The 11,869-nt window shown below is 36.3% G+C and overlaps 1 protein-coding gene across 1 annotated transcript; it reads right to left on the bottom strand.

Moving 5' to 3' along the window:
- Positions 1-1,303: 1,303 nt before the first annotated feature.
- On the bottom strand, positions 1,304-8,365 carry LOC125675455 (exosome complex component RRP41-like). Its single transcript, XM_048913108.2, has 3 exons — positions 8,162-8,365; positions 4,510-4,716; positions 1,304-2,109 (listed from the first exon to the last, which is right to left on the bottom strand). The coding sequence occupies exons 1-3, from the start codon at positions 8,330-8,332 to the stop codon at positions 1,750-1,752; spliced, it is 738 nt and encodes a 245-aa protein (XP_048769065.2). The 5' UTR covers positions 8,333-8,365; the 3' UTR covers positions 1,304-1,749.
- Between the last annotated feature and the right edge of the window lie 3,504 nt (positions 8,366-11,869).

Below are 11,869 nucleotides of genomic sequence, written 5' to 3'. Positions count from 1 at the left end.
TTTTTCCTATATATTTGTATGTAAAACTTTGATCCCCTATTGTGGCCCCATCAGACCCCCGGGGGCCATGATTTTAACAATTTAGAATCTGCATTATATAAGGAAGCTTTCATATAAATCTCAGCTTTTCTGGCTCAGTGGTTCTTGAGAAGAAGATTTTTAAAGATTTTCCCTATATATTTGTATGTAAAACTTTGATCCCCTATTGTGGCCCCATCAGACCCCCGGGGGCCATGATTTTAACAATTTAGAATTTGCATTATATAAGGAAGCTTTCATATAAATTTCATCTTTTCTGGCCCAGTGGTTCTTGAGAAGAAGATTTTTTAATGACCCTACCCTATTTTTACCTTTTCTTGATTATCTCCCCTTGGAAGGTGGCCTGGCCCTTTATTTCAACAATTTACAACTCCCTTTACCTAAGGATGTTTTGTGCCAACTTTGGTTGAAATTGGCCCAGTGGTTGTTGAAAAGAAGTTGAAAATGTGAAAAGTTTACAGACGGACGGACGGACGCCGGAATACGGGTGATCAGAAAAGCTCACTTGAGCTTTCAGCTCAGGTGAGCTAAAAACTAGAGTGGGATCATTTAAAAATCTTCTCAACAAGAACCACTGGGCCTGAAAAGCTGAAATTAACATAAAAGCTTCCTGAGATAGTGGAGATTTAATTTTGTAAAAATTATGACCTCTCGGTTTAGGGTAGGGCCACAATAGAGTATCAAATTTTTACATATCAATGTATAGGGAACCAAGCTTGGTACAAAGTATCCTTAGATGATTTAAATTTGTAAATGTGAATGGCCATACCTGTCTATAAGAGCATATGATAATGAATTTGTAGTCAAGTTTAATAATAAAATTTGATACTAAATTAATTTTCAGTCGTTACCTTTGAAAAGTTTTTTTTTCAGAAACAAGCTGCAGCCTGCTTGTATAATGATAGTTTTGCTCTAGCTTGTTTATTGCTAAAAACTGTTCACCAATAGAGGATGTGACCCATGGGCCTCTTGTTTGTGTAATTTATTAAAAAGATAGTAGGTTTTTAATTAAGTTTTTGATATTTACTAATCAAGTAAAATTCTATTATAGCTTACAGACTTCACCTCACATATGAAACAATATTAAAGGTGCAATCAATAACTCTGGAGCCAGTGTTAATTTATAAGTGCAGATATCTTTGCAAACTTTGGGTCTCCAGTGCATTTGTGACCCCCACATGGACTGTATGGTTATAACAAACTTCAAGTTTGAGTGAACTCGACCTGATCACTCAAAAACATTTTCAAACATAATACATGTAGCTCCATTTTTTGTTTATATTTATTATGTGTTTACAAACGTCATCCCAGGTGGATGACAAATTGTTAATTTATGGCATTAAAGTCTGGCTTTATCAAATCCTCTTCATTGAAATTGGACAACACATTCATACAAACAGAAAATCTATAAATACATGTACATTAAGGTTTATCAAATGTAAATGTATTGCAGGAATCGTAAGAGGATCTCCCACCTAGTTAACTGCACATGCTCTTAGTGTTCTTTTTGTGTGTGCCTTTGTTATCCTTTTGCTCTGAAGTGGCAATGAATAAACTGGCGTTTTGATGACAGATTTGTTGTAACAGTGACCATACTGATTCATGTACATGTACATCACCCAGACACAAGTCATCAGCAACTGTCACTGCTGACAGATGCTTCTTCTGAAAAGCCTTGATCACTACTAAAAGATGGCTGTGAAAATTGGATCATGTTTCCAGCGAGGTGCCCACTTCACTAACGTGTTCCCTCACGGTCCTGTCCAACACCCCATACACGTCTTTGCACCCTTTGACCGCCATGTCCACTACTTTACTCAAGTTGTCTTCATGAAGACGACCATTCATTTCCAGGAAAACAATCTGCTCTGACTTTGGGAGAACAGACACAATGATTTCTGGACTTCCTGAGGATTCTTCCATATAATTGATGTCAACAATTGGGCTGTCACCAAGGTAACTCGCGGAGCATGCACACACAAAGTCCTTCATGGGGATTCCTGCGTCGATGACGGCTAAAGTAGCAGCATTCACACTGGCACAATAATTTCCTCCATCAGACTGCAACACCTAGAGATTGGAGGATATACATGTTTATAAACTGTCGGTGAACACAAGTACAGAGCTGTCATCTGGGACTAATACTACTTAATGGGCACATTCAAACTTGTTACAAGTATATGTGTATTTGGGTTAGGGTCGATTATGACGCACCTTATCTACTATTATGATATGACCTGAGTAAGGATCAAAACAAACCAACAGTCAACAAAGTGATCTTAATGTCAAACGTGATGACTAAAGTTTTTCTACTCCAAAGACTTTTCCCTTGACCTTAGGCTAGAATCATGACCAAACTGTCAAAACAACCTGTGTGTCAACCATGAACATTATTCTTTTACAATGTATTTCAAAGGAATAGCCTGAAAAAGATTTTTTTTTTTCATATTTGACCCAGTGACATTGACTTGGTCCAAATAACCTTGGGTTGGGATCATGACATTTACTTGTTATTTATTATGCAGTCTTTGTGTTAAGGATCAATAGCACATTGTTGCAATATTTGACCATCTTTTAAATCATAATTGAAAAATCAAATATCAGTAACATTCCTTGCCCTTTTCAAAAACTTCATTGCCTAGTCAGTTAGCTCAGTCACCGGGACTTAAAATAAAAATTGATTTGTTTGATGTACTCCGACCGACCCGTGAAATTTGCCCCGACCCGATCATTTTTTCTGCACTTGGAAATTTTAATCTTTTTTTATTTGCTCCCTGGAAAATAGACATTCTTTGAATTAGTATTAAACTTGATGCCATTTTTAAAATTATTATTTGGACTAGTTGTTTTACAGAATTCTTGATATTAAAATGTCCTCAGGGCGTCTTTCGGTTCTACTTTCTGTTTGATAATGACCATTTGTTAATCCGGGAACTTTTCAAACACTTTTCTATGTGAACGATCAAATATACCGCATCACAGCTCCAAATTACCACATTATCTACCAACAAGATAGAACAAGGAGCTACGAACTCCCCTGTCGAGGCCTGATCGTATTTATGTACAAAAGTTTGAAAGCCATGCATGTTATTTAGATAAAAAATCACTTGGGATAGCGCACCAAAATTATGGTGGACCACGAGTTGGCGCTTAAGTTGATGGTCTATATTTCTGAAAAGGCACGCACATTATTTTGATATAGGATTATCTAAATGTTATGACGATTTAATAGGTGAACAGCACTTTTACTTTGCTCTTAAACTGAGACACACGAATGGAACACGATCATCACAACAATTTGAATGATGTGGGAAAGTATTGCAAATTGCTGTCATCATGCAATTCACTTGGATATTCATGGATCACATTAAAGTGTTTAAGTGATTGCTATTATGAATGTCGGAATCGACTGGTGGTAACAAAAAGGGGTGTTCATTTATTTATTAACAACTATAGAGGTCCTCATCCGTGACGAATGCAAAACGTCCTGAGTAAATTTCAGGAGACATTGGAAGACATTGTATTATATACAATGTGTACAAAATGAATGTTGTAAACTCTATTCTGTCTGGCAGCATTATGTGTTTAATGAAAACATAAGAAAATTTGTAAATCTGATTTTCAAAAAAAAAAAGAAAAGAAGAAAATAAAAAATAACGACCTACCTACCCGACTTGAAAAGTGTGGATCGGAGTACATCAAACAAAAATTTTTTTAATGATGGCCTGGGTTAATGTGTGATTGCCATTCTGTACATCTCGAGTCCAAATCTTGCGAGGATTTTAATTTTTTCTCCAGTTACTTTCTACTAAAACTACATTTTTTCACAAAATTAGGTGAATTTTAAATTAAAAAATTTTCAAATATCAAAATATTGTATATATCCTGCACTATCAATTCATATGAGTTTTCACAAGTGTGATATATACATTCTTAACTACAGTATCCAGTAGTTTGGACTAAAATCAGGACACATTTTCTAATTTTCTGCAATTTCTGTCTATAAGCATTGTCTGGATATTATCTCAAACATTATGGAATGATTTCCCACCACTTTTTTGTTTGTTAATAAAAGATATGGTCCATGTTAACTTGTGTGACTGGTACTTTCAATTTCAATAAAGTTAAGACTTTCTAGTATCTGTGCAAATAGAAAAATGTGTTATTGGACATCTTTGCTAACAAGTGTCCGAATTCACTATGCGAATTGGACACTTAGCTAGTGAAGATAGTCACAAGAGGGATTTTCTAAAATGCTCAATTCGTGAGGGAATACATGGACTTACAGAGCCCTTCACAGAAATGTAACCGTAACAGGAGGTTCCAGTTCTTGCAGTATTAAATATTTCATCAAACGACTTCGAAAAAGTGTCCTATTCATTAAGCTACCAGTAAGTTACACATTTTACATGATTTCATAATACCTTCATATACAAATGTAGAATAATGTCATTAAAAGATTACCAGTACCTCAACAAAGATATCAATCTGAGACCTGGGGTGGAGTTTGGTTAAGATGGCAGCATTGAATGTTTGCTGTAGGTGCATTGTCATTTCCTGAGATTTTCTGTCTCCTCTGGGTCGCCTCTTTCTTTCACTGGTGCTGAATGTTGCCATGCTGTATTGACAATTCACCAGGACTTTATCCTGAAGAAGTTTACTGCGGCTTCCTCTGATCTAATGCATAAACACGGTGTGTACAAGTTGTGTGACATTCTATCATATTTGTATTCATCAGGGAACCGAAGTAACTCATGTAATTCAATATGCATCTTGAACTTTTAAACATCTACTTCTCAAAAGCTACACATACTGGAGCAATGTGACCATGGGCATCAAATTTTAAGTTTTGGCTTGACTCTTACAGCCCTAAGGAGATAGTAATTTTCGATCTCTGTGATTCTCAATTTATTGTCACCAGACCAAGTCTGGTATGTCATAACTGATATCGTGATACTAACTGATACATATATATTATTACTACAGTAACTTGATCCAAAGAGTCGGATCACGTCCAGTTGACAGGCGCGGATCATCAGATCACACGAGACGCGAAGCATCAAGTTTGATCTGATGATCCGCACTTGTCAACGAGATGTGATCCAACTCTTCGGATCAAGTTACTGTAGTAATGATAAATTTATTATATACCCCCTTCTGCATTTTAAATCCACATTTATAAGATAATAAATGTAATCCAAATTATCAAAAACACAGACATACATGAAATTATGTTTTGTGTACACAGTTTTGTTTTGTGACGCGGTCAACATTTCCACAAATAACGTTGCGTTGATGCATTGTGATGGCATCAGTTTCAGAGGATACTGATACGGAATCAGAAAACCACAGGATGGTGATCCGGAAAACCGAATCACTCTCTGTGAAATCCAAAGAACAATACATTGATGGTATATAATAAAAAATATTTCTCCACATGGCATTTATTTCTTCTCACAGGTGCTTGGGTCATAATATATATGAATACACATCTAACCTTAAACATAAATAATGAATTGATTATTTACATATGAATAAGGTTAGACGGTATTCATATATTATGACCCAAGCACCTGTGTTTCTTCTAACAGAAACTAAAATCCCACATTATGTAAAGACAAGATGCTGACTCCAGTGCATGTCTCTTTCTACCCCAAAACTGGTGATGTATCTAGCAAAAATTCACTAAAGACCTTAGTAGAGGGCAAAGCCCTCTAACAGCCCGAAGGGCCATGAGAGCGGAGCTCTCCCTATAGGTAACACATATATACATGTTTAAAAGGAAAATATAGGAAAACAATGAAAAATTAAACCATACCTATGGAACTTGAAAATTTTGGTACTAATGGCATCGATTTGAATACTATCGCATGGACATGTATTTCTCCATTTTGAATCTCGTCTACCCTAGTTCACGTCGTTCTGAGATGTTACATAAAATTCGTAAAACCATGTAAATCTTATTTTCTTAATCATATATAATCACTCCACCATTAACACCATGTTTGTTGTTGTGGTTCAAACGCTATGTTTGTAAATTTGCTAAATAACGACGCTGAATATAACGTCACAATGTACTGTTTACATCAATACGCAAGATCGTAAATACCGAGTTAGTGGAACTCTCTTGTAAAGAAGTCCGGAAAAGCATGTCGATCTTGGGCATTTTTTGTTTATTCAAAACATGGCATCGGAAGACGATTTAACCTCTATGTGTTTTCCACAATTAAAAACATTTTTAAATGAAAGGTGTGTAAAAACATCTGGATACAGGAAAAATGAACTTCTGAATTGAGCTCGCGAAGCTATATATTTTGACGCAAGTTTTTCTCAGCTGTGGGAATTTCCTGGCTGACAGCAGTGGGGAAAAATCCACCACATTTCCATTAAAATCTATCAGTTGTGGATATTTCTGCGTATTATGTTTCTTTCTTGAATCATTACTAGTCTAATGCAATGCAATGTGATAGTACACCATTGTTAAAATCGGGTGAATCGATCACGACAAAAGTTGCACAACTGGTATTATTTACCAACATGCCCAAATTCTCGCATACTCTGGGTCTCGCGAGACTTTGAAAGGGGAAAGTAAAATTTAAAACCAAGACGGAAAAAGTAGTTGCGATCTTGCGTATTGCGTTATATTTCTCGCGTTAAATATATAGGCGGATCAAATATCCAAAATTAGGATGCTTTGATACAGCTCTGTCCTCGTGCTAACTTCGGGTTGTTTTTGTTCTGTTTTGGATATAGATACTAATGCCAAAATTTGTTTGCTTCGCCCTCAAACACGGTCACGCCGTAAAACATATTACCGCGGTATAGGGGGTAGGCCTACCCAATATTAGCTGATTAGAGCGTAGTGTAAAGTGTGTATCGACTATGATTTATAAGATAAGAAAACTTTATTTCAATTCGGATGTATAAAACACAAATAACATAAGCTCTATAGAGCTTTTTACCGAATATAAAACATATACATCAACATCAAAATAATAGAGGGCGGAGCCCTCTCACGGCCCGAAGTAGATAGAATGTTCTATCGCTAAAATGATAATGTCCTACGGACCCGATTTAACGATAGAATGCGTCCTATATACCTGCAATGTAGCAAAATGAAAATTGCACACAGTGCATGTTTCGGTAAAATTATGTAACACATCACTCATATGCATTTGGAAAGTTATTTTAACGACCCACTTGGGCCGTTCTTATTTGCAAATTAGGTAAGCGTTCGTTTTTGGAAAACAGCATGCAGCAGGGTGTTCCGATGGCAGTTTCCGGTAAAATGGCAGTCAGTTCGAATCGAGAAAAGTGACATTTCAAAGTGTTGAGTTTACAATATTATTATACGATTTTTTACAGTGTTAAGGACTTACAAATTACCAATGAGGTTACTTGTATATAAATTTAACTTTAAATGTACGCGTTTATTCTTTGATAAGTTTAAAATCGTTTTGGAGCGATTCCGCAATTTTCTGCTACATTACGGGTATATGGGAGGTATTCTAACTGTGGTGAGGGCCTGTCCCGAGACACAGTTAGATTATTCTAACTAGGCCCGAAGGGCCGTGAGAGCGGAGCTCTCCCTATAGGTAACACGTATATACATGTTTAAAAGGAAAATATAGGAAAATAATGAAAAATTAAACCATACCTATGGAACTTGAAAAGTTTGGTACCAATGGCGTCGATTCGAATATTAGCGCGTGGACATGTATTCCTCCATTTTGAATCTCGTCTACCCTAGTTCACGTCGTTCTGAGATGTTACATAAAATCCGTAAAAGCATGTAAATCTTATTTTCTTAATCATGTATAATCACTCTACGTTTAACGCCATGTTTTTTGTTGTGGTTCAAACGCTATATGTTTGTAAATTTGCTAAATAACGACGCTGAATATGACGTCACAATGTACTGTTTACATCAATTGCGTTATATTTCCCGCGTTCAATATATAGGCGGATCAAATGTCCAAAATTAGGATGCTTTGATACAGCTCCGTCCGCGTGCTAACTTCGGGATGTTTTTGTCCTGTTTTGGATATAGATCCTAATGCCAAAACTTTTTTGCTTCGCCCTCAAACACGGTCACGCCGTAAAACATTTTAAAATATTTCACCTCATGTGGCCCGTAAACAGCAGCTAACACCTTCGTATTTCCATGTTCTATGTAGGCTGAACCATCGGCTTGACTAAAAACTCCCAGCTTACATTGGATTTTCCGTAACTCGTTCGGGTGCCTTCCATCTATTCGAAATCCTTGATCTGAAAGTAGTTCTAGTCCGGCCATGCTACTCACTCCGTAAACTGGAAACCGACAGACGAAGGTAAAAGTTAAAGTCAATATGTGCACCGTTCCGAATAGAAGTAGTCAAATATTGCTCTTTTTGCAACTCCTTGTTCATTGTATGTTATTCGGTGAAAAATAAAACACATCAAAGTTATATTTTTTGTTTTTGTTGAAAATTATTATTAGAAATTGCAGTGAATATCGATATCAAATCCACTTTAGTTAGGACTGATTATGAAATCTGACGAAATTCTAAATAAACATTTTTGATAAATACTATAGTGGAGATGGTCTCACTAAAGTATTTGTTTCTTAGGTTCTATACAATTATTTAAAAGTCTATTCATCTGCAAGAATTGAAGACACATGCATTAATGATATAATCATCAATGGGGACATTAAAGGACACATCGCATGTTTTTAAACTTTTTATTTTTTTCAGCAAAATTAATTCATTTCATGCCTAAAACTACTTTACGTGTGTTTTAAATGAAACAGTTTGCGTAGTTTTCGAGTTTGAAAGCGATGAAATTCAAATCTTGCGATATGCATATTTTCTTCGATATTTTACGCGCCATTATCTGTGACGTCATATGCGACCTCGAGCGAGACGATTTGAAAACAGTTGTTAGCCATTTCATAAACAGATTAGATTTAATTGACAAACAAACAATTATCACATTAACGGCTTGTAAATAACACTGCATTAGGGTGTTTTGTGCCGTTTAAGGGTGTACTTGCTGTCAGTAGAGAGGATTTGGACTGTGTTTTCTTCAATTTTCGAAGGAAGGTATGAGTGACAAGACGTGAATATTTTTTGTCGGCACAACGATTTTGCCATTAAAAAACCCAGTAGAATTGGTCCCTGTACTTTTTCAAACAAGCACTTGGACAAAGACGTAGATAAACTGCGAGAAAATGGTTCTATCGAAGCTACGCACTGTTACATATAGGCCTACGGCATATGCTTTCCGTTCTGCTCTCAAATTCAATACACACTCGCACCAACTGACCTTCACCTTGTAACAACATATAGGCAGAACTTTGCTAGCCGTGTCTACCAACTGGTAGTTTAAAAAAAAAAGAAATTTAAATATAAAAGATAATTGAACTTTCAATTATAAATGATAAAATATGATATTTCCCAACTTTGAATTGAATTATAATGCTTTCATTTTTTAAAGGAACGCGTGTACGTGTTTACAACAACAGCATGCCGCGCTCCCACTTCCTAAGTAACAACGTGTAGATAAAAAATAATAATGATTAATAAAATTTCTTGAATAAATAATATAAAAGTATTGTGATTTTCACAATAAGTTTGATCATTTTTATTATTTTTTTCCGAAATGCACCCGTGACAGTAGTCCTAGCTAGTTGCCAATGATACGTAATCGTATCATAATTTAGGCCTATCTAACTTCTCCAAAAATAAATTTAATAATAATTGCACTGTTTATTTTAGAAAAGCAACAACTCTAATTACAGTTGTTTACAGAAATGATATTACCAAATAGTGTTTAGACAGTGATCCCATGTAAACATCATTTACTCGCAAAATGCAGATTTCATACCCGCTTTCCTCGCTACATTTGGGTCGTTATTTGTATGCACTGGTGGCTAAAAGATATAAGACTCAGGAAATTTGTCAACATCGAAATAAATGTTATCCATGATAAATAAATTAGGCCCCTAAAACCCGAGTTTTTAAACATATCTAACAATACTTTTACAACAAGTTGGTCGACGAAGGTCGCATATGACGTCACTGTACCACGTGACTACCTATCTAATTAACTAGGCTTTTTGAAATCAGGGCTTAGATTTAAGTCCGTATTGTGGCTAATACACGTATCAACACTTCGCGAAAGTTACGTCCCTTGTCCGCCATCTCCCGGATAAAAATCGTATTTCCCTACGTTGGCCTTTGTAATTTTCCTATCTGTAGCTTTGACATCTGTTATTTTTCCATCAATTGCAGTCAACTACAATATGCCCCAGATTGGGGCAACCCATTAACTTGTATGAAAACTTGGTAATTGGCTAAAATTCAAAGTAATAACATCTTACATTTGGTAAGGTAAAGAAGGAAAACTGGGTTTTTCACCGATTGACCTTTGGCTGACCCCGCAAAGGGACGTAACTTGCGGCGAAGTGTTGATACGTGTATTATCGCAATACTTCAGCGAACGAACTATTACAATTAATTTCTATAAGCATAAGGAAGACAAAATACATATAATTCTGTATACTTTGAAAACACGAGATGTGTCCTTTAACTGTGATTATATAACACATCCGATTAAACAAGAGGCCCATGGGCCACATCGCTCACCTGAGTCACCTTGGTCCATATCAGAAGATTTTCCATATATATTTGCATGTAAAACCGTAGTCCCTATTATGGGCCCAAACCTAACCCTGGAGGCCATGGTTTTTGCAAACTTGAATCTACACTATGTCAGAAAGCTTTCATGTAAATATGAACTTCTTTGGCCCAATGGTTCTTGAGAAGAAGATTTTTAAAGATTTTCCCTATATATTTGTATGTAAAACTTTGATCCCCTATTGTGGCCCCATCCTACCCCAAAAGGGGGGGGGGGCATGATTTCAACAAACCTGAATCTGCACTATATCAGAAAGCTTTCATATAAATCTCAGCTTTTCTGGCTCAGTGGTTCTTGAGAAGAAGATTTTAAAAGATTTTTCCTATAAATTTGTATGTAAAACTTTGATGCTCCCCTTGAGGCCCCATTCAATCCCCGGGGTCCATGATTTTAACGAACTTGAATCTGCACTATATCAAAAAAAAAAACCCCACAAAAAAACCCAAACACCCCCCTCCAAAAACAACAACTTTGACCCCCTATTGTGGCCCCATCCGACCCCCGGGAGCCATGATTTTAACAATATAGAATCTGCATTATATAAGGAAGCTTTCAAATAAATCTCAGCTATTCTGGCTCAGTGGTTCTTGAGAAGAAGATTTTTAAAGATTTTCCCTATATATTTGTATGTAAAACTTTGATCCCCTATTGTGGCCCCATCCTACCCCAAGGGGGGGGGGGGGGCATGATTTCAACAAACCTGAATCTGCACTATATCAGAAAGCTTTCATATAAATTTCAGCTTTTCTGGCTCAGTGGTTCTTGAGAAGAAGATTTTAAAAGATTTTTCCTATAAATTTGTATGTAAAACTTTGATGCTCCCCTTGAGGCCCCATTCAATCCCCGGGGTCCATGATTTTAACGAACTTGAATCTGCACTATATCAAAAAAAAACCAAACAAAAAAACCCAAACACCCCCCCCCAAAAAAAACAACTTTGACCCCCTATTGTGGCCCCATCCGACCCCCGGGGGCCATGATTTTAACAATTTAGAATCTGCATTATATAAGGAAGCTTTCATATAAATCTCAGCTTTTCTGGCTCAGTGGTTCTTGAGAAGAAGATTTTTAAAGATTGTCCCTATATATTTGTATGTAAAATTTTGATCCCCTATTGTGGCCCCATCCGACCCCCGGGGGCCATGATTTT

The sequence above is a fragment of the Ostrea edulis genome, chromosome 1, assembly GCF_947568905.1.
Source record: "Ostrea edulis chromosome 1, xbOstEdul1.1, whole genome shotgun sequence".
Taxonomy (NCBI): Eukaryota; Metazoa; Mollusca; class Bivalvia; order Ostreida; family Ostreidae; genus Ostrea; species Ostrea edulis.
Note: the sequence above shows the minus strand (reverse complement) of the source record. Positions and strands in the feature narration are given on the sequence as shown.